Source organism: Pseudonaja textilis, chromosome 11 (genome assembly GCF_049901715.1).
Source record: "Pseudonaja textilis isolate UNSWEBS1 chromosome 11, rPseTex1.2, whole genome shotgun sequence".
NCBI classification, from domain to species: Eukaryota; Metazoa; Chordata; class Lepidosauria; order Squamata; family Elapidae; genus Pseudonaja; species Pseudonaja textilis.
In genome coordinates, this window is record NC_142000.1 from 1,458,487 (window position 1) to 1,486,486 (window position 28,000).

Below are 28,000 nucleotides of genomic sequence, written 5' to 3' on the forward strand. Positions count from 1 at the left end.
GTTGTCTATTCCACTTGCACAACAGCCTGTGAAATTGATTATCAGTGTTGACAGTTTGATTTCACAGAAGTGTAGCTGACCTGGAGTTACATTGTGTTGTTTAAGTGTTCCCTTTAATTTTTTTGAGCAGTGTAGTTTTAGTGTTTAATCTATAGAATATAGATTAATGGATTTGCTTTCATGTTTTACATTCTACATTTTCTTGGAGTAAGAATGCCTCCAAGGTTACATCAATGAATAGCTCAAGAGCACAAGGCAATCTCCTCAAAGATACCTGCTTGAAGAAAAAAATCAGACTAAAGCAATGAATTTAATTTAGGCCCTCATCAATCTGTGGATTATTTCGGTAGAGATATATAAATAGCTAATGGCTACAGGTGATAATCTTATTACTCTTGACTAAACTGGTATCTCACAATCCTCTCACCGTTCATGGGGCACAAGATAAGTCGTCCTTGTAGTTTTAGCTGCTGCTTTGGCCAGGATGAGTCAAGTCAGTGTTGAGACATTCAGCAAAATGAACTGATCCACGACAATGAAACAATATACAGAGGAACGAAGCAAAGGAAAACTACTAGGCACTTTCTAACATTTCCTTAAAGATGGTTCAAATTGGTAGCTGCCTCCTCTTCCTCCTTACTTCTTGAAAGACAAGAAGTCAGCGTGATTCTTAAAAAAATATAACATTTACAAATAAATATTAAACCTAGAAATAAAGGTTGCGATAGCTCGTGTGTGTGTGTCTGATGTAGGTGTATGTATATATCTAATCTCTGTATCTTATCTATAAGCATTTTAGAAGAAATTTAAATGAGTCCCATTTAAATTTCCTCTAAAATGTTTACTTTTTCTCCAGCAAAAATAAATATAGATCAACATTTGAAGCTTTTCCATGGAGGGATTTCAAGCTTTGCAGCTAAAAAACTTCTCTGCCATTTGGTCTTGAGCGAAACCCTCCGTTTTCAGTAAGAACCTCTAACCAGCATCAGTTGTAAAGGAAGCTTATTCTGAGTTTATTCTGTAGACACAGAAACCATTTGCAAATTTTTAATAAAATTTGTCATAAGTTAACAATTACATGACCAACTGGCTCCAACAATGCAGGGAAATCCATTCTGTTCCTCAGTACCGAGACAATTTCCACCAGCAGCGGCTCCATCTGTTACCAGAAAAACCTGGCTCGGGCTCTGCAGGTCCGGTGCAGCGGCGTCACGGATATCAGCAGCCCCAGGCCAGTCCCCCCACAGATTCCAGAGGGCTGGGGAGCTGGACGCAAGTCAGGAGTTTACCACCATTGTTGGCAGGCAGGGAGAGGGAGGTGCGAGGCGATGGAAGCCCTCTGGCCAGAAGGGGATCGGGCCGGGGGGCCTCAGCATCCTCCACGGTGCAGGGAGGTCAGTGGTGCCCCAGCAGGAAAGTCTGCTTGGAAAGGTGTCTGTAAGGCACTGGACTGGGTGCGGTGCAGAAGAGGCTGCCTCACAGAAGGCCACGAGAAGACCACCCCTTGGCGGCAGCATCTCCAGAGCTGCAGGGCAAATGCAGAAGGCAAATGCAGCCCAGGCCACAGCGGTCACTCGAGGACGGCCATCAGCAGGTGCAGCTCCCGGAAGGCACTGCCGTGGCGGCCACTGAGGCCAGACCGGTTCTTGATGAACGCGCTGATGGTTTTCAGTTGTTTGTAGCACATGTGGCACTTCTGGAGCCTGGGTCAGGAAGGAAAGCAGCTGGCAAAAAGGGTGCCACCACCCTGGAGGGCCCAGGGAGCATTTTACTTGTTTTTTTTTATAACACGTCAGAACAAAGAATTAAGGAAGTAACAGTAATACAAGTAACATCAGGAAAAGTAGGCACGTCTGGGTGTAAGTGGGGCCCCCAATGTCAGTTGAACTTTACCCCAAAGGCCCTTCTCTGAGTGAAATACTCGGGTCAATTAGCCAACAGAAGTCGGAAGGCCCCAATGAGACCCTGCCCAGAGGAAGGCAGCCTTTTTGGTGCTCTGCTCCCGGGGTGGGGCTCAGCAGCTTCTGACCAATTCTGGAGAACCGGTAGTGGGAATTTTAAGTAGTTCAGAGAACCGGCAAATACCATCTCTGACTGGAGATTTTACAGCCTCCTTCCTCTGCCACGCCCACAGAACCGGTAGTAAAAAAAAAACTGCCTGTCCCAGGCCAGTGCTTGAGCAGGTAACGAGGGAGTAAGGATTCACCAGAGCCGAAAGAACATGTGGGCACACGAGCCATTTGGAACTGCCAGTTGAGCTAATAGCGCTTCCCATGCAACTGTCTGGACATTCCTCTCATGAGTCAAGAGAACAAGGCACCGAATTCCCACTTCACACCAGGAATGTGAGGAAGAAACTAAAAACATTCCTGCCTTTGAACCTGGGAGATAAACTGGATTCTCGAGGGGCAAAACAATCCAGGACTTTAGCAGCTCACCCCGCCCTCTCTTGAGATACGTCTTGGGAAAGAAGCCCTGGAAAAAGTACCTTGCTTTTCGAGCTTGGGGGAGGGGCGGGGGGGGGCAGGGAGCAAATAAGAACTTGACACCATCAGAGGCCTCTAATCAGCCTTGGAAGGACATAATTGGACTCCATGAGGTGAAGCGGAACATGCAAGTCCCGGCGTTTCTAGCCTAAATCTGTGGAATTCGCTGTGTCACGAGAGGGTCAACATTACTGAATGTTCACACAACACCACCAAGCCTGGTACAGAAATGAAGACATGTTACCTCTCCTCTCGGGAGATGTCCACTCCCACCGACGGAGGTGCGGCAAGGATGTCCGTAATCAGGGGCAGAAACCTTTGGAGAATCAGCTTCAGGGACGCACAGCCTGTCTGAACGTAACTGGCACGAGAGGAAGAGAATTGGGGAGACGAGAGAGTTTAAAAAGAACTCCTTTCAGCGCATCGCCCAGGTCTTCCCTCAAGGGTTGTCCAGCGATTCAGCATCTTGACTACAGTCAGGAGAGCCCTCGGCTGTCAGGGGCAGCATCTGGAGCGTTTGGCACAAAGCTCTCATGACACACAGAGAACAAACGAGACGGAGCTTCTTTGAAAGAGCTTTTAACAAAAATAGTGGTAACTCTGGAGTCCTTAGTGCTCCCTGAGCTGGGTGGTCTGTATGCAGATGTTTCATTACCCAACTGGGTAACATCATCAGCGTGAGTGAGTGAGTGTGGACTTTGCTCTCTGATTGCTGTCCTGCCAGTGTTGGTGTGTGTGTGGTTTTCTCCTTAGTAGATTGGCATAATCCCTGCTTGTCTGGGTGTTGGCTGCTGGAGCAGATGCGTTCTGCTCTTTTTGGTGTTCACTGGACTGTGGTGGTACAATGGTTAGACTATAGTATTGCAGGCTGACTGCCGAAAAAGCCTCCACGTTTTATTTACGTGGATGATGAGAGTCAAACTCAAGGCCTTGCAGGGCCAGCCTGGAAACACCGGCCCGTGGGGCCTTTTGTCAGCGAAAACGGAGCTCGGGAGGCTGCGACGGCTTCCGGCAATCCTCTCCCGAGCCCCGTTTTCGCTGGCGGAGCACTTGGGCCACCAGAAGTGCCCCCGACACAAGTGACGTTGAGCTGGTCATGCCCACCCGGCCCCCAAGGTCAAACACAACCTTGATCTTCGCAAAACCTTCAAGGAAACGGAGTTTTGACACCCCTGAGACAAAGCTTCCCTGTGCTCACCTTGGCCCCCCGAGCAGCCAGCCCAGCCCACCTTCCCACCGATCCCTCAGGTAAGCCAGGCTGGTGAAGGCACACCCCTGGGACCCTGGCTTGACCTGAGCCAGCACTGCCAAACAAGGAGCTTTTAACGAAGCTTCCAGCCCGGAGAAAGAGTTACCTTTCGTACTTGCTCTGCAGAAGCTTTTCTATCTGTGGCAAGACCACCGTGCAGAGATCCAGTTTCCAGAGCGATCTGGGAAAAGGAGAGAGGTTACTGGCATCCCTCACTTCCTGAGTCCTCAGAGGCAGAGTATCAGCTTTGGAAGCCATATTGACCCCAGATGCTTCCACGCTGCCACATTCTTGAGCCTGGGGAAATGGGAGGCGGGAATTCCTTGGAGTGGAGGTGGTGAGACATAATATCATCTTCTTCTAAGTCAAGGTCATGTTATTTCTGCACCTGGTGGAGAGGACGTCTCAAGGATGGTGATTGGGGCATGTGATGCAATGATGGGTGCAGAGGATGGATTTTTAATTTTTTACTTATTGCAAGGAGACCCGGAACTTTCAGATTCAGGATTTCCCAGATGTGCCAGTGTACTACCCAAATAAAAAATTTTTTTTGAGAAGATGTCCGTCTCAGAGTTATTTGTTGGAATTGAGGTTTTCTGGAACTCTGACAAAAAATCTTGGCTGAAGCAGCCAAAGGGGGGCGGGTGGGGGGGGGAGATGGAGCCCGCTAACCATTCAGCCTGCAGACTCTATTCCCACCAGGAGTGAAAGCCGGCAGCGGCTTCAAGTTCAGCCCCAGATTAGCATCCTGTGCCCTGAACCACTCAGGGGACTCGTGTCCCTCCAGATAGGAAAGAATATTTGGGTGCCCAGGCGAGCCTGTGGGATCCACCGCATGTTACGTGCCAAGGGAGCAATCACACTTCTCACTACGCCAGCAAATTCTCTGGTGGATGAGAAGAACCCAGATCCAGCACCCAGCCAGCCCAACCAACGCTCTGCTCCCCCTGCAGAAGACAAGAGACTTACGGTTTTTGGTTTACAATGTTCAGAAGGTCCACAACCACCGAGAGGTCATTGATGGCCACAGCAGAGTCCACTGAAGTCTGAGGAGAAACCACAATAGGGTTATGGCAAGGACCCCCAGTGGCTTTGTGGCAGGAACAGAGAATAGAGAACAGAGACTTGATGCTGAACCGCAAGTCCCAGCACCCCTCACCCTCTAATAGATTTGCTTCTAGAGATCGACAGCATCTGTTTTCGTGGAAACAGTTCATTATCAGACTAGATTAATATCAGCGCCGGGAGAGGGTGGGATTTGCTCTTAAATAAATGAGAGTATTTTGTATACAAAATGAGAAGAAAGCCTACTCCCTTCAAGCACTGATGCGGTTATCTGATTTGGTAATGAAACATCGGCAAGAAAACCACCAAGCTCAGAGAACACCAAGCTCCACAGTTCAACCCTGAGTTAGAGATTCTCTTCTGTTGAAAAGGAAAGTAAGTCGCTTGCATGACAATATTTTGCTCTTTTGGGCAGAAAGGACACCCCAGGGGTAAATCCTGCGATGGAGGCAGGAAGGCCAAGCCGAGTCACTCCCGCAAGCCGTTTCCCAAATTCATATGGGCCACCAGACTGAAGACAATATCGATCAGAAGATCAAAAGATTTTCAAACCGAGAGGACCACATCCATAGAGGCCCCTTCCTCTCCAGGTGAGCATCATAACAAACAGGGGAGATCAACATTTTAGGGATCCTGAAATTGTGTGGCTTCTTGCAAGAATGAAAGTTAGGACTCGATTTTGCGAAGCAGAAATAAGATACTCTGTTTGATCAACTAACCATGTCTAACTTCTTGTCAGTTATATCCCATTATTATCAAATCAGGCGTTTAGGTCACCAGCCCAGTGGGGAAAAGGGGGAGGCTTCAATGGCCTGACTCTGTGAGACGGAGTGAGCTCCTGGCACCTTATCCCAAGCCCACCTAGCAGTTTGAAAGCCTGCAACAATGCAAGTAGACAAATGGGTACCAATTCGGTGGCAAAAACCTAGCTGCATTCATGAGTGTGGAGACAGGAAGCTGGCACTGGACTTGGCTGGACTCAAGGCATCGTGGCACAAGACGCAGCCAGGTGAGACGCCTGGGAGAAGCCTGGGAGAGGCAGCAACCTGAGTGCCACTAGTCAGCTGGTGTAAAGCTAGTTCACTCCCCGACATGCACCACGGATAGGCGCCTAAGCACTGAATAGAAGGAACCAGCAATTTAGGACTGCAGTGTGTGTGTAGCATGTGTAGACACACGTGACATTGTATGCCAGGCACTAAAGAAATGAGCAATAATGGGGAAATTAACCCATCGAGTGATAGGATGCTGGAGTCCACGGGGTTCACAAGCCCCCACCCAGCCCCCAAGCTTGCCTTGATGTCCCCTGTGCTCCACACGGCTCTCACGGTGTCCAGATTCTTATGGCGACTGGTCAGCACCACACACATGGTCTCATGGCCCTTCCGGATCTGGGACATGGCCTCCTCGTCTGCAATCTCCGCCAGGCCCTGGTTCTTCACGGCCTGCAAGCAGAGAGGCGAAGGGAAATACACCCAGCCGGGCGGGAGGGGATCGCAAATGCTTGCAAGGGAATTTCCGCCCCAGCAGCTGTAAACCGAAAGCTGCATCCTAGATTGGGTTCTTCTTTGGAGGCAACAGGATCGTAGCTTAGGGGCAAAGCAATAAATGAGGGCTGTGCGAACTGACACAGGAAAGAAAAAAGGGCCCTCCTGTTCTGTCACCTGAAAGATATGTCTGAGCCCCCTCCCCCCTCCCCCCCAAAATAGGACAAATCGGTCACGTACTGCCTCCTGGTGGCCAATATAAATAAAAACGCTACCCAGAAAATATACTGTTATAAAAGACATTCCTAAGAATGGCTGCTGTTCCGAATCACAGAGCCGCCTCCTCCTTCCTTCCTCGCCCACTTTCAGAACAACAGAGTAACAAAAGGACAGAGTTTGGAAGGGACCCTAGAGGTCCTCAAGCCCAACCCCCTGCTCCAGCAGGAAACCCCACACCATTTCAGGCAAATGGCCGGCCAGTCTCTTCTTGGAGCACCCACAGCTTCTGGAGGGAAGCCACTCCAATCGTTTTCACTGTCAGGAAATTTCTCCTTAGTTCTAGACTGGATCTCTGGTTTCCATCCATTGCTTTCTAAATATTAATCTTTGACTGTTACACTTGTTTTACTATCGATAGTTTACTGTTTACACACCCTAAAGATTGTTGGCCAAATCAAAAACTGCTCCCTAAAATAGCGTCCGAGTGACTATTTCTTCTCTTTTCGGGCAAGCAAGGAACGTACCGGCAGGAAGTCAGAGGCCTTCAGCCCAATAGGCTCATTCCGGGCAGCTGGAATCACCGAGGGCTCCACCCGCGTTATTGGGGTTGAGGCAGCTACGGGCTGCCTCTGACCAGGCCCCGTCTGTGGGAGGGAAGGACAGGACAGGACAGGACGGTCACACCATTTTCCAGGGCAAGAAGAGAGACAAAAAGGGAACGAGAAAGAAAGAAAGAGAGAGAGAAAAGGGAAGGGAGAGAAAGACAGAGACAGAGAGAAAGAAAGAAAGAGAGAGAGAAAAGGGAAGGGAGAGAAAGAGACAGAGAGAAAGAAAGAAAGAGAGAGAGAAAAGGGAAGGGAGAGAAAGAGACAGAGACAGAGACAAAGAAAGAAAGAGAGAGAGAGAGAGAGAGAGAGAGAGAAGAAGAGTGTCAGGGCTGACTTGTCGCACACACACACACCCCGCTCGCAACCAGACAACAAACGAACAGGGAGGGGGGAGGGAAAGTACTGGAATGTGGGGGAGGGACGCCGCCTGGGACAATCCCAAAATCAAACGCTGGGAAAACTCTGGGGTGCTCAGGATGTTCCCCAAACGAAATGAAACTCTTGGATTGGTGGGCAATGAACCGTGGGGAGGCCCAGGGGGAAAAGGAGGATTTTACCCACGCTGGGTTTTGCGTCAGAACTTTAGAGCTGGCCTTGCTACTTCTGTGCCTATGAGGGGTTACCAGTCAAGTTATACACGACTGGTAAAATAATGTCCCAGAAGTTTCTTTTACCACATTTACCACTGGAATGGTTGATGGAGAAAGAGGGAGGGAGGGAGGGGAGGAGGGATGCTGCCCCCCCCCCCGCTTCCCCTAATCGGGCCCAAAGAGGCCACGGGGGGGGGGGCTGCAGGCACCAGCCTTCTCTCTCTCCCTCCTGCCCTTCCTCAGGCTCACGCAGGACTGGCCAGCTCAAAGCCCAAACTCAGCCACCCACCTGCTCTCCCCCACAGGCCAGAGATGGGCGGAGGCGGCCTCCACCCCCAAAGGAGCAGCCCCCATCCGGAGAACCAGGCGGCCAGGCACTTACCTTCTCCTGGCCTGGCAACGGGGACACGGCGTCTGCTGCTTGGCCAGCCCGCAGGGCCTCCTTCGCAGGTGCGGCCTCTAGAGGGAGAGGGGGAGAGGATCTCCTTGGGAGAGGCCGAAACCACCACCTCCAAACCCATGCTGCTGGGCACAATGCTGCTCTGGAGAAAAGTCCCAGCTTTCTTTGGACTTTCTTTAAGCTTACAAGGGCGGTACATAAAAAGGCCGCCTGATGAAAGGACATAAAATCACGCACTGCCTGGTAATGGCGAGTTTTCATTGGGCCCAATTCTTAGGTACAGCGGAACCCCGAGTCGCGAAGACTCCCATTCACAACCAAATCGGGTGGCAAACAAAAATTCCACCCGATTTTTGAATCGGGTCACAATTCAAAAATTGGGTGGTGAACAAAATCGGTGTGGAAAGATTCCCTTTCTGCGCCGATTTCCCTTTTGGTGCCATTTGGGGGGGCGGGGGTTTGCCCGTGCAGGCGCAGATGGATGTGCCTTTGGTCGCAACCAAATTGGGTTGCAGCCGAAATCCTGGAACGGATCAGGGTCACGACCGAGGCTCCACAGCATTTCTTCACAGAGCACATTGTGGAATCGAGCCCCGCCAAAGAGGGCCAGGGTCCCCGGGAGATGCAGCTGACCCCCGGAGCAAAATCCAGAGGAGAGACAGCTGGCAAGGGCTGCAGGAAGGAGGGCTGACTGCCAACCCCTGGACTGCTGCAGGAAGCAAGAGAGGAGCAGCACCTGGGTACGTGCCCTGCTTGGGGGCTTCCCTGAGACCACCCCCTCCACTGCTCCCGGGCGTCCCCGAACGCGGAGCCACAAAGGGAAGCCCCTGGTCCCCTTTGCCCAGGACCACAAGCCTGAGCTGACTCCCCTTTGGCCGCCTTGGGAGCAGAGAACCAAGCGGTCCATTACACTGAATTCTTTCCGCATTCGAATAGCCCCCCAGCCAGCGCCCCCCGCTTTTACCGCTTATGAACACCCGGGAGACATCAGGAAAGGCCTCTGAACTCACCGTCTTCTGGAGGAGCAGGAAAAGGCTCACTCTTGCTGGGGGGAGTTCGTGCTAGAAAGACAAAACCCCAACTTCAACCAGAACCTTTTTCTTTCTCGTAAGGTGACCGAAGAAACGGCATTATTCTGGATTTCTGCAGCTTGACTCCAGTGCGGCTCTCCTGCACTGCCCAGTAACTCTTCCCCACTTCAGGTGACCGGAAGGACTCCGGGCACAAGGAGCTGAGCAATACAAGCTCCAGCTCATAGCCCCTTCTGCCCTCCAACAGCGCATTCAGGGGAAGGAAAACCCTCGCTAACGATCCACCTGGAAACTCGGATATGAAGATCTCTCTCACCACCTGAGCAACTGCTGGGTCAGCTCTTTTGTAGCCACTTGCAGACGCAAGGCGGCCTCTTGGAAGCTTCCGGAGGAAAGAGTTTTCTAAAGCAGCTGGAGCCGTGATGGCGAACTATGGCACCATTTGTGCGGGCATGCAAGCCCAGCCAAACTTACCCGCACTGTGCATGCACGCATCTCCCAGCTGATTTTCAGCCTGTTGGAGGCCTTTTTTGGCCTCCTGAGGCTCGAGGAAAGCCTCTGCAGCCTCAGGAGGCTGAAAAACAGGGCTTCTGGAAATACTGGAAGTGCCCGTATTCAGCCTCTGGAGGGCCTCTGGAACCCAGGGGGGCGCATTTTCGGCCTCCTGGGGGCTCGGGGGAAGCCTCTGCAGTCTTCGGAGGCCAAAAAATGGACCTTTTCCGTCACTTACCCAAAGGGATGAAAGGGGCCCGTTTTTCAGCCTTCAAAGGCAGCAGAGGCTTCCCCCGAGCCCCCAGGAGGCCGAAAATCATTTGGAAGGCATGCGCATGCGCAGTGCAGGTAAGGGGACGGGCAAGGGTGGTGGTGGTGTTGCAGGCGCATGTGCAGAGGGACGGAGTGCATTGCATTGTGGGTGCTGGCCCGTGCTTTTGGCACGCCACAACCAAAAGGTTCACCATCGCTGAGCCAGCGTTTCAGACGGAACAGGCCTTCTTAAGAGCTTCATCAAGTTGAGGCTACAGACACAGGCAAGGTGTATTTTGCTTAACGTCAAAGCCCCAGCCACCCACGAATGTGAAGCCCAACTCACTGATGGAGTTCTTTGGCTGGAATATCTCTTTGTAATCCTCCAAGTTCTGGATCTCTGCGGTGGATTCCCTTTCTTCCTTGTCATCCTCACTGCTCGGACTGCGCCTCTCACTCTCCGAGTTGTGTTTCACTCTGCGGGAGGAGAGGCGGGGTCAGGGACCAGGGAGCTGAGCCTCCACCCCCACTAACCCCCCAGGAGCCCTCTGCTCACCCCTCCTCCCCAAGAGCCCACCCCCTCACCTCTGGGGCTTGCTGCAGGTGGTGGTCGGCCTTTCATAGATCCGTCGTAGGGAGGAGCCCAGAGATGGGGGCGGGCTCAGGGGTTTGTCATCTCGGAGCAGCCCGTGGAGCCCAGACCCACATTTTGTGATTCTGCTGAGGTCCACGACATAGGAGGAGACGGTGCTTTGGGTAAAAGAAACGCCAATCTAACGGAAAGAATCCACATTGTTAGACTTTCAGGCATTTGCAAGGAGCATCGAGAAAAAGATTCTGTGCTGCACCAGGCTGGCTGCTCTTCCTCAGAGCTACAGGGAGAACTGGGGCTACGGAAGGAAACCGCCCTGGCAAGCAACACGGTGGGGCTGGGGGCAGCCCTCCCGTTCCTGCCCCGGCCCCCTTGAAGCCCTCTGTGGGGGGGCAGCGGAACAACTGGGCCCAGGATCAGCCAGAAGCTCTGACTCCGCCCTTCCTCCTTCACTCACCAGCTGATTGTTACAGATCGACAGGTCAGCCACTTTGCCCCAGTTCACCAAGACCACTTCGAAGCAGCGCTCAGGCTCCCAGCCATACACGCGCAGGGCATCCTGGCTGCCGGCGTATAAGCAGCAGCCGTCAGGGTTGAAAAGCACACACCTGCAGGGGTGGGGGTGGGGGGGAGGCAACAAGAGTGCCATTTCACCTGACACGGCCCCCACATTTGAAGAAAAGCCTAAAATGCGGCCAGCTGAAGCCATGGATGGGCGGAAACCCCCAGTCTAACAGCTCACCGTCTTTCCTGCTGACAAACACCTGTTGCATCTCACCTGACAGGCGTGGCCTCTTCCTCAATGCAGCTCACTGTCTGGAACTTCTCCAAGTCCCAGAATCTGACTGTCCTACAAGAAAACAAAAAAAAAGGCAAAGATGGTGGGAATGAAAGATCAGCTCTTCCCAATCCCACCTTCTTTCGTCACTCTGTGCTTCCAGCCACCAAACAGCCGCCAAACTCTGATTTCCAGCTCTGTTTACATCTCATTTCTCTATGTCTGGGTTCTTAAGGAGAGCTGCCACTCGCTCAGATTCCTAAAGTGCGGAACATTGACCCACCTCTCCTTAAACAATTTCAGTCATTCTAAAGGAGCTCCTCAGCCGGGGTCCAAGCCCCAGGGCGGAATGTGAAAGAGCGTGAATTATTGGGGCGAGGGTGCGCTTCAAACAGCTTTTGCCTTCTCTCCTTTGCCTAGTCAAGTTCTTGCATAACCCTTCCTAGCAACATACTGGAGTATATTTCAATTTTTAATCCAAGCTAATATTTCTTAATGGAAAAATCTTTGAGGAAGATAACAAGGATCCCTGGCTTTTTAAAAAAATATCTCCCAATTTATGTCTATATTTATGTCTATTTGTATTTATGTATTTATTTATTCAAGCGATTATAAGATAACAGGTATAACTATAAACATAGTTATGAATACCTGAAATGGATACATATAAGAAAAATAAAAGAAACAATAGGACAGGGACGGTAGACATGTTGGTGCGCTTATGCACGCCCCCCGCAGACCTCTTAGGAAAGGGGTGAGGTCAATAGTAGACAGTCTGAGGTTAAAGTTTTTGGAGTTTGGGGAAGAAACCACAGAGTCAGGTAGAGTATTCCAGACATGGGCCCCTCTGTTGCTGAAGTCGTATTTCCTGCAATCAAGTTTGGTGCAGTTTACCTTGAGTTTGTATCTATTGTGTGCTCTTGTATTGTTATGGTTGAAGCTGAAGGATTCATTAACAGGTAGGAAGTTGCAGTGTATGATTTTATATACTATACTTAGATCGGAGTGAAGGCGTCATAGTTCCAGGTTTTCTAGGTCTACAATTTCGAGTCTGGTGGCTTAAGGTATTCTGCAATGAGTAGAGGAGTGGAGAACTCTTCTTGTGAAATATTTCTGGACTTTCTCAACTGTGTTAATATCAGATACGTAATGTGGGTTCCAGACTGATGAGCTGTATTCGAGTATAGGTCTAGCAAATGTTTTGTAAGCTCTAGTTATTAGTGTAATATTACCAGAGAAAAAGCTACGTAAGATTAGGTTAACAACTCTTAACGCCTTTTTGACTATGTAGTTACAGTGGGCTCTGGCACTTAGGTCATTAGAGATGAGTACTACAAGATCCTTGACAGAGTTTGGATCATCAACAAGGTCTTGACTATTCAGCCTGTATTTTATTTTCTGATTTTTTTTGCCAATATGTAAGACAGAGCATTTATTTGTTGAGATTTGAAGTTGCCATTTGTTTGACCATTCTGATACATAGTCAAGGGCTTTGTGAAGGGTAGCAGTATTGTTGGTGGTGTTGAATAGCTTTACATCATCAGCAAAGAGAACGCAGTTGCTCTTGATATGATCACATTTATGTAGAGTATGAAGAGAGTTGATCCTAGAACACTGCCTTGGGAGACACCACTGTTGACAGGTACAGAATTTGATAGGACACTCCCAATTTTGACCATTTGTTGTCCGTTTGACAGGAATACTTCTATCCAGTTATGCAGGTGTCCAGAGATACTATGAGATTTTAGTTTTAGGAGCAGTTTGTCGTATACCACTGAATCAAAGGCTTTACAGAAGTCTATGTAGATTGCGTCTATTGCTTTGCCCTGATCGAGTTGTGTAGTCCATATGTTTTTGCGGTGTAAGAGTTGCAGATTGCAGGATAGTTTTTTTCTGAAACCAAATGGTTTATTAGAGAGTAGGTTGTTTGTTTCTCAGTGGAGGATAATGGATTGGTTAATAATTGATTCCATGACTTTACAGGTGACGCAGCATAAGGAGATTGGTCTGTAATTTTCAACTAAGCTGGGGTCTCCCTTTTTGAAGATGGGGATGACCGTGGCTAGTGACCATAGTTTTGGCAAGGAGCTGGTCCTCAAAGATTTTTCAAAGATTATGCTTAGAGATGGTTTGATTGCATAGTGCTTTTTCAACATTTTCTTCTGTAAAATCAATATGTATTAGATCATTGTAGTTGTCTGTGGTTTGACTAGGAAATACTGGGCATGATCCATTGCTGTTTACAAATACTGAGCCAAAGAATGTGTTAAAGAGGTTGGCTTTAATGGTGTCATCATTGCAGTCTTTACCATTAGGTCCTTTCAGGGGTGGGATGGACCTTTAGTCTTTTAGTTTGTTGTTTACAAAACTGTAGGAAGTGCAGGTGGAATTGGTACATAGAAGGTTTTCCTCTTGTTTAATGTGATAATTGGTGCATTCAGTCTTTATCTGATGGCATAAATTTTTGTAGCGGCTTATGAAGTTGGCAACCTGACCAGATTTGTTTTTCCGCCAAAGTGATCTCTTTTTGGATTGAAGCTTCCTTATTGTTATGGGTAATCTGTTTTTTTCTGGTTTTGGGAATTGTTGTTGGTACATATAGTTTGATGACTCTTTTGACTTCAAATAAAAAATGTTGTAATGGTCTTCAACAGTATTGCATCCATTGAATAGAAATTGCCAATCAAGGGATGAGAGATCGTTGTCTATAAGATATAATTGGGGATTCTGTCATTGTGATGATTTTTGTGTGGACATATATTGAGACAAAAGTTGATCATGCTGTGGTCATTGTTGGAAAAGGGTTCTTTAATTTGTATTCTGTAAATTGAATTCAAACTATTGCAGAAGATGAGATGGAGGCAGTTGTTAAGTCTAGTATTGTTGGTTACTTGTTGTTCCAGTCCCAGGTTTGTTACTGCATTGTAGAAGGTTGCGTGTATGGGTTCAGTTGTACATTCGTTTAGGGTCCAGTTAATATGAGGTAGATTGAAGTCACCAAGAAAGATAAAAGCGTGTGGGCTGGATGCTGCCCATGTTAGTAGTGTATTTAGCTTGTTTACATGTTCGATGTCATAATCAGGGGCTCTGTAACATAGTGAGAATCAAAATGTGATATTTAAGGACAGTTCACAGATGATGGTCTCAGGAAGAGCAAGCTCTTGGGCAGCTTGGATGTTTTTTAGGACTTTTTATAGAAGATAGCAATTCCACCTTCTCTACGGATTTCACGATCTGATCGGTAAACATGATAGTCTCTTACTGTGGTAATGGAGTCAGGGAGAGATGCGTTCAGCCATGTTTCACAGACAAATATGATGTCGAATTTAGCCATATTTAGTAAGAGTTCAGATATTCAGGTATTTTAAGAATTCAGGTATTTTATTCACAAGGCTTCTTGCATTGAGTAGGTTGCATGTAAGGCCAATTGTAGTTGGAACTGAGGTAGTTAGGAGCATGCATGCCTTGTCTTGGGTGATGGTGGATTGGTTGAAGTAGGGTTGGATGGTGAGTTGTGGGTTGTGTGACTTACTTTTGATACAGTCAGCACGGTACTCAATGTACATACAATAATATATACAATGTACATATGACCATCAGAAAATGTGATATAGCACCGTGCTTCTCCAACAATACGGCCTCCACCAATAGGAAGGCCCAGCATGATTTCTAGGCATGAGGTGAAATTAAGCCTCGCTCCCAAAATTTAGGCCTATTCAAACCAGGCGTTTCCCCGCCATTTCTCACATCGTTTGTTAGAACTACACGAGGTGAAGAGAAATGGGGGGGAAGGGCAGGGGGAATGGGGGGAAAACTTGCCTTTAGGAGTGGCCTGCAGGTAGCCTAGGCTAGAATACCCCGATAGCCAATAGAAGCTCCCTTGAAGGCAGAGTCCCCAGACGCTTCGGGGCGAGGTGTGGCTGCCTGTGTCCCCTCGCCTTTAGGCAGTCTTTTTCGGGCGATGGAAGCTCCCCAAGTGCAGTCACCAGCCACTTCGATCGGCCGGTAGAAGTGGCCTCGGGGTGAGCGCACACACACACTCCCCTCGCCGCGAAGCCGCTTCTATCAGCCTACAAAAGCTCCCTTGAAGACAGAGTCCCCAGCCGCTTTGGGGCGTGGTGCGCCTATGCAAATAAATTTGCCTATGCAAATTCAATGCAACTGGAAACTCAATGCAACAGCAAGCTCAATGGGCAAGTACATAGGCTGTTGTCAGAATAAATATCAGACGACCCCAAGATTCCCGCTGCATTTCTGCTTCTTGAGCCAGCCGCTCTTCTTCGTCCCCTCAGATAGCCCTATTCCCCCCCCCTCGATTTCCCACTGCAACTATTTGGATCGCAGGAGGGTCGCTAAAGAAGCTTTTGTCTTCTCCTGTCCCGCTCTTTTAAACTTCTCTCTCTAGCCTTGGAAATCCTCTCCTGGGGACTCCATCCCAGCTCCAACCCTGCTTAGCTTCCATCCTAGACAAGCCCCCTCCCAGGTGCACTCTGGGAATCCAAGGCTTGTCGTCCCCACCATCTCTGACTTGAGCAGAGCAGGCACTGGGGGGGGGCAGGGAGGGGGGCGGAGTGGAGGGGCTCCTGGGTTTTTTGCCTGAGCTGGGTGAAGATCATCCTGGTGGGCCCAAAGGGTGGTCTTTCAGATGGCTTTAATGATTAACAGGACACTTCCCTGAACCCCCAACTCCCTCCAGTGGGGAGGACGGCGTCCTGCTGGGCCCGGGAGAGATGATGGCTGCATTGCAGGGGAGAACCCCCCAAAAGCCCCTTGGGGAAACGTAAATGAATGAATGAACTCAAAGGGTCTTCGGACCCCCGGTAAAAAGAGAGGTGGTGGAAGAGCAGGGACCTTCAGGTTCAGAAACTCGGTTAAGCACAAGCTGCTACTTCTTCCCTTCCTGCCCTCGAGGGGAGGGCGAGGGGACACGGGCAGCCTCGCCTTGCCCCGAAGCGGCTGGGGACTCTGCCTTCAAGGGAGCTTTCGTCTGCCGATAGTAGCAGCCTCGCAGCGAGGCAAGTGTGTGTGTGCGCTCGCCCCAAGGCCGCTTCTACTGGCCGATCGAAGTGGCTGGTGACTGCACTTGGGGAGCTTCCATCACCCGAAAGAGACTGCCTAAAGGCGAGGGGACACGGGCAGCCACGCCTCGCCCTGAAGCGGCTGGGGACTCTGCCTTCGGGGAGCTTTCATCGGCCGATAGAAACGGCCTCGTGGAGAGGTACGTGCGTATGGGCCGCTCTAGGTGGGGGAGGAAATTAAGTCACCCCCGAAAAGACAGCCTAGCCGTTTTTGCAGGTGTCAAAAAAAAATAAGGCCTGGCCTTATTTTATGAGAAACACGGTATATCCACAAGGGTAACACTGCTAGGAAATCAGGAAAACATATCTAGGGTGAAACCTTTGGTTTTGAGTCAGAGAAAGAAGACAGCAGATATTGTCTAAGATTTCATGATGCAAATGCTTTGAAAAATAAATGCAGAATCAGCAAAAGAAACTGTCTCGACAAATTACTTGAATACACAGAAGCCTATTCCTACAATAATTTAATCCTGTTTAATTGCCAAACCATGAAACAAAAATAATGAAGCCGTAGCCAAGTTGCACAACTCAGGAGGAAAGCCAGGGAGTGGCAAAAGAGGGCAGAAGACGGGAGACTCCTACGGCACACAACTCCTGCCTAAAACTCTGCAGAAGAGCAGCAGGCTGAGCAAATGGGAGAGAAAAGGCTTTGCTGACTGCTGGACCAATGCCAGCTCTCCAAACAATCTCTTGGCATTGTGGCCGGCGGAGGAAGGACCACCATCTCTCCCACAGCAGGAAGCCGAGAAGGATCCAGGCAGCGGAATCCTTTAGGGCAGGCCCCCCCCCCCACACCCCCGGGCTGTGGCCCACTACCGGCCCGTGAGCTGCTCTGAACCAAGGCACAGAAGTGCTGGGCAGCTACATGTGCACATCTCCACTTGTGCGAGCAGAGGGCGAGCACCTGCGCTCCATGGTGTGCCCGCCACTAGCGCAAATGGAGCTGCGTGTACATGTCTGCCCACCGCTCACAAGGAACCATGCCCCCCCAGCCGGAAAGGTTGGGAAGGTCTGCTTTAGGGGACCACAACCCACCAGGAAAGATTTTACACACAGACAACTGAGCAGGCCAGTTCAACATTAACGCCTCTGTTTATGCCGCACAGGTATTGAATCCTGAGAGCTGAGAGAATCCTGAGGGATTCTACATTTTCGCAGTAGGGAAGGAAGGAAGGGAGGGAGGGAGGGAAGCAAACGAAGAAATGCTGCTTTGAGCACAAAGAGGAGACCAGCTCCAGGATCAGGCACAGCAATTCTCAGGGGCTTCATGGAGGCTTCAGCACAATGGAAAACATTACAGGGACCTCAGAGGGCAAATCCTGACTTCCTCCTGAAGCACCAGCTTCCAAGCTGGTTAAAAAAAAAAAAGGGGCCTTCCCTAAAAGCAGGAACCCCTTCCACACACGTCAACAACCGTTCAAAGCCTGCCCGCCACCCCATGAGTGCCCGTGACATCGTCCAACAAGCCCTCGGCAAACCTTCCCCGTCAAGGAGAGCCTCTCCAGCCCCAGCGAGAGCCCACGTTACCTGTCGGAGCTCCCCGAGGCCAACAGGTACTCATTGGGGTGGAATTCAATGACGTTGACTGGTCCCGTGTGTCCCGTGAACTCAAACATGATCTTTCCGGCAGCCAGGTCCCACAACTAGGCAGGGGAAGAACCAGAAAGGCTTTTCTTGCCCAGAGCGCTAACACAATTCACTCCCATCTGCTAAGCGGTTCTATGGCCCAGGCCGCCATCGAAAGGGGGGGGGAGCGGGGAGGGGGGGGCGCAGGGCCCACCTACCTTCACTGTGTGGTCGTCGGAGGAGGATGCCAGCCATTTCCCATCCGGACTGAAGCGGAGGCACCGAACCGCCCCTGTGTGGCCCTGCACAGGGGAACCAAGATGGGTTTGCATCCGGCCTTTCCTTCAAGGCAACCTTCCAAATAGCCCCCTCTCACCCCTTTAGACGGCGGCAGCCCAGTGAGGGAAGCTGGGCTGAGAGAGGAGGTCTTCCCCTACGATGACACGCCCCAGAGAAATTCCCGTGGGGGGGGGGTCAGGGGTCAGCTAAGGCAGCAAAGGAGACCAAAGGAGGGGAGGGGCCACAAGAGCCCCTTGACAACAACGGCGTTCACGCCTGCCCCCTCCCCCGGCCCTCTGGAGTTCACGGCAGCCTGAAGCGGGGGAAACACCAGGAAAAACAGAATCGCATATAAGTGCAGTTATTGTATCTTGCAGGAAAACGGATTGGTATTTTGCTTTCTCTTTGTCAGAAGACAAGCACGTTGGTCATTCTGGATTCATAAAGCTTCTCAAATTGCCCCGGTCAATGTTACGCGTTGCACAAGCGGGTCTCAGGAGATCAGGGGAAACAGAGCGTATTTTTCCTTCTTACCTTGTACCTGAAGACACAACTTTTTTTTCTTACATCCCAAAGCTGCATGAAAGAAAAAAAAATTACTGTTTCTTTTTAAAAGAAGAAAACATTTAACCGTCCTAATCAATCAAGGCCTGTCTTCACATTAAGAAGTCCTGATTTCTGACTTGGGACTGAGTAACCGTTTCAGCGCATGGAGCTAATAGAATTTGAAAGGGATCTTTGGGCCACTCTAAGAAACCAGTCTCCCCTTTTTCACGGAAGGTCCTGCATTCTCCTCTCTTCCTCCTCCTCCTCCTCCTGGGGTTTGATAACGGTGCACAGATCTTTCTGTGGCTTCTACAAATGGATGGCTATGTTGGAGAAAAAGTATCCGTTGTTCAGGGTTACCCAGAAAAATATTCGTGTCTTTCAGGTCTCTGGGCACTTTTGAAAAGGGCAAAACTCTTTCCCATCTTCATTTCATGAAGAAATTCCCGACTACAATAGGATGACCAAGAAACTGGCCAAAACTCAGAAGTGGCCAAAAGACACATTCAAAAGCAAGAACTCCAAGCAGCTACTTGGGCACACCGACTATTGATTCATTTCACCTGCTTCTGCCCATCGCCACCTTCATCATCAGACCATGCAGAGGTAGAGGGTGGGGGGGGGGGAGGGGAAGAGAGGCATCGGCCTTACCTTAATGTTGGTGTCCATGGACCCTGAAGCTACAAAGCCTCCGTAAGGGTGGAAATCAAGGCTGCAAATATTGGCTTTATGGCCCATTAATGTGCGGAGGACTGAAGAGGAAATTCAGGGAAAGAAAATTATGATTTAAAAAGGCACCATTCTGCCAGTAATAAATGCATGCCAAGACAGCGTGGCTGATATAATTTTGTGTTTTATTTAGTTAAGTTTTATTTTTAAAATAATTATAAAATTATAAAGTTAATCAAAATGCTCCTTCTTAAAGGTGAATAGGTCAGATTAGGGTCATTTTTCTATAACAGAAGAAATCAACGGGGAAGGATATTAAAGCTTTATAAACTGGTCACAGGAGGCCTCATATTGTGTGCAAAACTGAACTGAACGCCAGACAAACAGGATCTACTTCCTATAATAGATTAATGATAAAAACGTACAGTTCCAACTTCTTAGTCAACTTGACTAGTCAAACCTAGCAGGCAACAATCAAGGACGGGGAAAAATATGCCGGTTGCAGAAGCTGTTCCCATCCACAAGACTCCAGCATCCCTCCCATTAGTGTGGAGGTAAGCCATAAGGAAACCAAACCCGCTTCAACTGGGGGTTGCTGCAACTAACTTTCCAGGTGCTTGTAAGCTACGCCAACTTTTTCACTCAACAAGAGCAAAGCTTCTGTCTAGAGGGGGCAGAAACTGCAGGGAAGCCAGCCTGGTGGGCAAAGATCTTCCCCAAGTCCACATCATCCTTTTAAACGCTTCTACACACACACACACACACACACACACACACACACACACACACACACACACACACACACACACACGGGCTGCTTCTTCCACCGGCCAGGGATTTCATAGAGAAGTTATTGAAATCTTCCTAAGAGAGTAAGGTGATCAGGGGATGCCTGCTTGCCCTTAGGATGCAATTGACCAACAAAGTAGAGTATCTCTTTATTTCAAAACACAATATAGTTCTGGGTTCTTGTATTAATCAATAGCTTTTATGAGATCATTTTAGGACATTTTTTTTTTCCGTTTACTAATTCTTTTTAAAATGGTTCTTGCTATAATGGCAATGTTTGTATGATTACACACATATACAGTTTTAGACCTGGCCATGGCCTATAGATAAAACTTAAGAGACAAAAAAGAGCCAATGTCTGCAGGCCAAAATCCTTTCTACATGCTTTGAAATATCACACGCTCCTTTAAGAAGTCCACAGAATCACGTTTTTCTACTTAAGCCTGGCTCTAGTTATCGGACTGACGCTAGCAAGCATTTTCATGCTTCCTGAAAAGTGGTACCCTGCCGATATTACACATAAGCACAGAACATGCCAAGGCATTTAAAATGCTATAATTAATTGTGTGTCTATACTATAAATATTTATCAAGTGAGATCCTGATCTATGTACTGTATAATTTTTCTCTGTTGCTTGAAGGAGAACCAGTTCTGTTCATAACAGCACTTTTAACTAACATTTAATTCCAAAGTCAGTTTCAATAAAATCTATGTGAAATGTGTATTTTTTGTTTCTCGTGTTATGATTTCTTAAGGCAAAGCTACTGGGTGACCAGAAAGGAAATCTGTGGCTCAAAACTCCTTATCACTCTCTGTGGCCTAACAGGGGAGAATCCAGGGAGATCCAATTCTCACGCAGACCGAGATCAACAGCAGACTTTTACCTGAAAGAGACTAAGACTAAGGGCCCTGGCAACACTCAGAGCAGAACTTAGTTCTCCAGCCTCCTTTCTACAGGCCAGCTGGACGAGAGAAGGTGCCAGAACAATCTTTCTTCCAACCTACTTTTGGCAGCTTCCAAGTCCCAGATCCGAATGGAGCCTGACTGAGATCCTGCAACAATGAGCTCTTCATTTGTATTAATCTTCACACTCTCCACAGGCGTTGTGTGACCGGTTAGACTCTGATCAAGATGAAAAAAAAAAAAACAAGAGTCAGCCAACTGAAGGGAGGAGTGCCAGCCACAATTAACTTGGTCATGAAATAAGGATCTGAGCAGTAGCAGCACATAAAGAAGATTTTTGTTGATAGGCTTAATTTTGTCTTTTGGTGCAAGAGAGGTAAAAAAATTATGCAAATATGCCAATTTGCTAGCCTTTATTAAACAATACGCACTTCCTGACTTTTTGTGTGGAAAAGTTTAAAGGATGACTGCAAAATAAATTATTTTTTTCCAATTGACCAACTGCTGTTTCTGCCTCTGAATTCTCTTAGTAGAAAGGCAGAATCTCTCTCTCTCTGCCCTGTTTAAAAAAGGACCTACAGCTGTTCAGCTCCAAGGATATCTGTGGTAGCAAGGAGACAGATGTCTGCCAACGGGAAGTAGACCCATTTCTTTGAGCCAGAAGGAAATATGGGGTTGGGTGCTGTGCCGGCATATACAGTGGATGTAGAAAGTCTATACACCCTTTGCTAAAAGGCTGAAGATGCAGAGGAATTTCATCCTTCAACAGGACAACAATGAACCAAAGCATGCTTCCCAATCAACAAAAGAAGGGCTTTCCCAGAAGAAGAGCAAATTTTTGAAATGGCCCAGCCAGAGCCTGGATCTGAATCCAACTGAAAAACTGTGAGGTGATCTAAAGAGAGCTGTTCGCAGGAGATGCCCTCACAGCTTGGAGGGCACCTCCTGTGCAGATTTAGGATGCTTTCGTAAGGAAGAGTGGGCAAAGATCCCCAGGTGAAGATGTGCCGTCTCCTAGGTTCCTACCCCAAAAGACCGAATGCCGTCATAAAATCAAAAGCTGCTTCAGCAAAGTATTAGCTTAAGAGTGTGCATCTTTATGTAATCACATTATTGTCAGTTTTTTCATTATTATCTCCCCTCCTAAAAGATTTGTTTGTTTTTCAATTGAATTGTATAGCTTATATGTTACTCAAAAAGTGGGAAAAAAATGAAATTACTCGTGTTGGTTTGATTTTTTTACATCTCAGAAACTTGGCATTTTAACAGCGGTACGTAGACTTTCTAAATCCAGTGTAAGGAATACACATTTGGAGTATTCCTTGCTCAAATTAATCAGTAAACATTTTTTGATGAAAGAAAAGCCATCTGGTAATGGACAATCACCAGAGTTGTGAAATTTGCTCTGGAAATTAGGTAACTTCCATGTGTGGAGTAATGCTACACGTTTTTCCTTTGGTACATTAAAACATACAGTAGCAGTTATTTTCACAAATAGAGATTTATATATGATTTTCCATCTAAACAATACGCTACTTTTATAATGGTGGCTGATTTAATGGCCCCCAACATCACCCCTATGGTCACCTTTTTCCTTGCACCCCCATTTTTTTGATCTTGGATATTGATGCTCCGGAAAAGAGGGCCAACTTCTAGAAGCCACGTATTTTTTGTCTTAAGAGGACAAAAGTTATTGGGCCCTTTGGGGAGTACGGAGGTTTTTCGCTGGCCTCCAGCCCAGCCCAGAAGCCTTGGAGATTTGTGCTGTAAAAGTGACATTGGGAGCCTACCTACCTAGCCTTAACCTGAAGCCTCTGAGATATTGGCAATCCAAACTCACCCTGCACTGACTGTGTTCAGATTCCCAGCTATAGAGAAGGCCTAGAAGCTGCTTAACAACTTCAAAGTCCCTCTGTCTGGGCTGCAATGTAACTTCCTTGGATGAATCTTCAACCGGCTTTTCAGTGTTTAGAGTAGTGGTTTGCTAAGGAAGCCGCAGTGGCTGGGGTAATTGTCATCACAGCCTTTGTAGCGTCAAAATTAAAAACTGTCGGTAATTTTCCTTAAGTAAATACTGGACTACAAAGTATCATTAGCCAGAAACAACCTTCCAGCATTTAATGCTACCAAATATACTTTTAGCGTTGTGTAGTACGTTGCCCGGTTTACACTTAGGGCATGTTAACTTGGGAAAAGCCAAGGTGGTCTGTGCAGAGCATCCAAAAGGAACAAGAGCTGTTCACTCAGCCTCTCCTAAGCAGCTTAGGGGTAGCGCACGCCATCCCTTCCCATCGCTATCGGGAGTCAGCTGGGCCAAACCCTGGGAAGAACATCCTTATCACACTCAGCGAGCTGCAGGTTGAGCTGCCTACTGGCTGCTTAGGGAAATCTGCCCAACCACAAGGCTAAAACGCTGGGGCGTGACCACAGAAAAGCACAACTCACACACCGCTGGAGACTGCTGTTTTTAGAGACACACACCAAGTCAGCAAACGAAAGAGTTACTTAGTGGATGCCCCTCTCTTCTTCCACCAAAGTGTTTGGTTAAGTTGCCAAAAGACAGTTGAAGCAGCCTGTAAAACCACCATCTTGTGGCTTACTAGAAGGGTAACATATCTCTTGGGGAATTTTCCCTGTTCTGTTTTTAACCAAGTAAGAAGCTGTGTTTTGTGTCTGTGTGTGAAAGAGAGCCAAATCAGCGGAGTGATAAATGTCTTGAACCAGAAGCTGGGAATCTTGCTTTAGATATAAATAATGGACCGATCACAGTCTTAGCCCTGGAAAAAAGACAATAGCAAGGCTACTGAGAGAAATCTTGCCTAGAAAACTTCATGGATTTTGTAGTTGCCAAGAGTCAAGACTAGTTTGAAAACAAACACACATACATACGCTCCTGTGAAATTGGGCAGCTCCGCAAGTTACCTTCTTTCCTAATGAGTATTCAAATAAAAAGGGAGGGTTTCTCATGTCTTTTTCCTAATAAAATTTAATTTTGCTTATGTCTTATGAAATTGGCCTGTCTCCCACCAGAGAAGGAAAGAAAATCTGAATCCTCTGGCCAGCACTTATTTTAACAGCCAGGAGGTTGCATTATAATGAGTTCATTGTCTCCGTTTTAACGTTTTTTGGTGACTAAAGGCAGTACAGGTTGTAGGACCTTCTTTGGTGGGGGGAGCTATATCATGGGAGATTGTGGGTGGAAGCGGGAGCCCCCGTGCCACTGAACAAGCAGGGCAAGTGCTGGAACTCCTCGAGGGCCTTTGGAAAAAGGGGGTTGAGACCTCCTGCTTTTCAACCTTACAGATTCAACTGTTCTGCTAAGGGGATCTAGTGCAAACGAAATATCAGCTAATAATTATTTTGGCCAAGAACTTTCAATTAGGAAAACTGGCAGAAAACACTGTTATTTGATCACCTACATCGCCCTGGATGGTAATCAAAAGTGAGTTCTTCTATTAAGCAGCTGCTCATTGTTGAAAAGATGGTAAGTCATCAGCCAAGAAAAACAAAACATTAATGTTGTTAGCCAAAAAGGGCAGCAGAATAACTGATTTCTTAGAGCAGTGATAGAAAAACGGTGTAGGGTCACTTTCTGTCCTCAAATAACGTACCCCTGGGTTTGCCAAATTTGTTTCTTCACTTCACAACTCATGCACTGAGCACTTTACAGAATTACCTCCCGCAAAACCCTTTCTAAAATAAACAAAGTTTACATAATAATAACTGATGGTCAGTGGTCGAGAAGCTCCAAGTTCCAGTCAAACACATATAAACACAGAGCACCAATACCCAAGAGAAGGCAGCACCTCCCTCTCGGATTCGCTACAGAACTCTCCCACCTAAGGTGGCAGTCCAAGGCTTCCAAGAGACCCTGAGACTGATCAGGTGCAGAAATACCCAGTTTACAGAATGGAGTTAGGTTTTACATTTGTGCAGGACGCGGGTCAAGGCAGGGAAGTCGGTATCACTGAGGTCAATGTCTCCCCCAGGGTGCTTTCCTTTGGATACTAACCACCAGAGAGGATGCTATGCTCTTACCCTTTAAAAACGGATAAGGACCACTTGGCTACCAATTCAGCCCCCAACAGTCAAAAGTGTGTCTCAGGAACGGCATTGCAGTAAAGGGCAAATTGTCACGTGCATTTGTGGGAATTCCACTGGGCCAGAATTAGGCAGCATACTATTCCAACAGCACAAGAGTATGTCTACTAAGTACATTTCTTTTCTCTTTTATAGACTACATAGGGTATAGAAGATTAGAGCCTAAACCAAGGATCTTCAAACTTCGCATGTTTAAGACTTGTGGACTTCAACTCCCAGAATTCCTGAGCCAACATGACTGGAGGAGGAATTCTGGGAGTTGAAGTCCACAAGTCTTAAAGCTGAAGTCTGAAGACCCCTGGCCTAAACAATCAATCAGCAGAAAAGGAAACTGTGGCAATATCAAAATTATTATAGATGACCCTCCAACAAACTAAAGGGGCATCAGCGAGAATACAAGACAGTTACATAGGATCAATCCTGCAACACAGTTCGTAAACAGTGGCTTTTATTCACTAAGAGTTTATGTGGAGATAGGAAAGAAAGAAAACCCTTTTAAAAATCATGCAGGAACAGACATTAAAAAAAATATATTGTGGGAAAGAGACAGAACATTTCCTTTCACAAAGCCATAATGTGGCTTCTCTGTCTTTGGCTTAGCATGTGATTTGAATCCCCCCAAATGCAATCTTGTCAGGAAAACATGGTAACCAGTCCTCATTGTGAAACCAGTCCAAATCAGCCTTAGTCCACGTGTTAAGCATCTTGTTCCAGAACACCATGGGCCACTCTCAAAAGCACAGCACAGCACCTACACCAGGGCTCCCCAAACTTGGCAACTTTAAGACTTGTGGACTTCAACTCCCAGAATTCTCCAGCCGGAGTTGAAGTCCACAAGTCTTAAAGTTGCCAAGTTTGGGGACCCCTGACCTAAACAGTCAAATGAGCCCATAACTAAAAAGGCAGAAGAAACAAGGGCTCCTCCCCTCTTTTGAAGAAAGACAAACTCAGAGCTTCTTTGGGCCCATCTCTTCCATCATATCCCAAAGAAGTGAACCAAGTCTTACCATTATGCAGTTGGGCTTGTTAACAGACCAGATATTAACTCGACAATCATCTCCGCCTGTTGCCAGGAGCCGGCCTGAACTTTTGCCCAGGACGAGGGAAGAAACATTGCTGCTGTGGGCAATGATTTCCTCTAGGTAAGAAAGCAAGTGCAAGTTATTAGCATCTTTCCTTAGTTCCAGGGCTCCGGATAGTAGACTGGAGGGGCTTCTTTCTTTAGTACTGCTTGGCCTACCAGGAAAATGAATGAATGGATGGATGGATGAATGAATTCTTTATTGGCCAAGTGTGATTGGAGACACAAGGAATTTGTCTTGGTGCAAATGCTCTCGGTGCACATAAAAAGACATTCATCAAGAATCATCAGATGCAACACTTAATAGTCATAGGGTACAACAAGCAATCAAATCATACTGGGAAACAGTCCATATAAATAAATATAAATATAAATAGACTCCCAAGTTCAGCCTAAAGCAGGGGTCTCCATCCTTGGCCACTCTAAGCCTGGCGGACTTCAACTCCCAGAATTCTCCAGCCAGCTTTGCTGGGAGTTGAAGCCCTCCAGGCCTTCAGGGGGGCCAAGGTGGGAGACCCCTGGCCTAAAGAGCTTCACTAATGCCGGGGAAACCCGATCGAGCCGTTGCCTCCTTCTTGGCCTCCAGCCGGAGAGCCTGCCCGTCCCGGAGCAGCAGCAGCGGCGGCCAAGGGTGGTTCTCTCTCTGCCTCCCCCGACCTCCCCATCCCGTCGATGGGAAAGAGCCGCCCCCCGCCCCCCCAGCCATCGTCCAGGGCGGGCCGAGGCGAGAGGAGAAGCCGGGGCCCCGCCCAAGAGGGAGCCCCACTCACGCAGCTTCCAGGTCGTCTTGGTGGCGACGGCCGCCGCCATGGTCGCTTCCCCGTCCGGCAGCGCGGGGGCTCAGCCCCCCAGGGCTCCGGCTCCCGAGCGGGCAGCAGCGGCGGCGGCTTCTTCGTCAGCGGGGAACCATCCGTGGCGACGCCTCGGTCTCCCTTCCAGGCGCGCGGAGGCCGCTCTGCAGAAGGGAGGAGATGGGCTGAGAGGGCCGCCCGGGAAGCCTCGGGGCTCCGCCGCAGCGCCCGCCAGGAAGCGCGGCTGCGGCTGGGAAGTGCAAAACCGCGCAGAGCCCACAAGCGCGCGGGAGGCCGCGGCCTGAACTCCGCCCTCCGCCTCGACGTCTGGTGGCGGGGAGTTCCGCCGGCCGCTGAACGGCGCGGCAACCCCCGGAGAGCTGAGACCGGGAAACCTCCGGCCCGGCCCGGCCCGCCAGTTGAAGACTCACCTGAGGGAGCAGCGGCGCTTCTGCGGGGAACGGCCCCGGGCGCCCTCTGCGAACCCCGCGCCCCGATTGGCCGCTGCCGGACAACCGACGCCCTGGCAACAGACCGCGCACGAAGTGGCCCCTCCCCGGGCACGCCTCTCTGGCGCTCTCTTTGGCTTGCCGGCTTGCCAATCAAGGCGAGGGCCGCCTTTTGCAGGAGACGTCGACCAATCGCTCTACGGGATTTTGAAGGGCGCGAGAAAAGGGCTGCGATTCCCGTAGACTTAAGAAAAGTTAAGAGTCGCCAAGGCGCTGCAACATCACGCTTCTGCGGAGGACAGGCTTTGCGAAAACAGCGGGCGAGGCTGTTGACGGAAGCGGCGCCTGGAGGGGGCGGGGCTTGAGCGAGGGGTCGTTTCCGGTCGTGGCGGAGCTTCGCGCGCGGAGCCGCCGGAAAGAAGAGCCTCCTCAGCCCCGCGCAGCCCGGCCCGGCTGTGCCTCGTCCGGAGCCGCCTCTTGGGTGTCGCGTCCCGCCCC

General features: G+C 48.9%; 1 protein-coding gene across 1 annotated transcript; it reads right to left on the minus strand.

Moving 5' to 3' along the window:
* Nucleotides 1-989: 989 nt before the first annotated feature.
* On the minus strand, nucleotides 990-28,000 carry KATNB1 (katanin regulatory subunit B1). Its single transcript, XM_026714429.2, has 20 exons — nucleotides 27,485-28,000; nucleotides 27,033-27,217; nucleotides 26,189-26,319; nucleotides 21,182-21,299; nucleotides 19,370-19,470; nucleotides 18,707-18,748; nucleotides 18,112-18,195; nucleotides 17,855-17,970; nucleotides 11,250-11,321; nucleotides 10,929-11,079; nucleotides 10,465-10,652; nucleotides 10,226-10,356; nucleotides 9,115-9,165; nucleotides 8,087-8,163; nucleotides 7,031-7,150; nucleotides 6,096-6,245; nucleotides 4,705-4,781; nucleotides 3,842-3,916; nucleotides 2,731-2,847; nucleotides 990-1,703 (listed from the first exon to the last, which is right to left on the minus strand). The coding sequence occupies exons 2-20, from the start codon at nucleotides 27,070-27,072 to the stop codon at nucleotides 1,571-1,573; spliced, it is 1,974 nt and encodes a 657-aa protein (XP_026570214.1). The 5' UTR covers nucleotides 27,073-27,217; nucleotides 27,485-28,000; the 3' UTR covers nucleotides 990-1,570.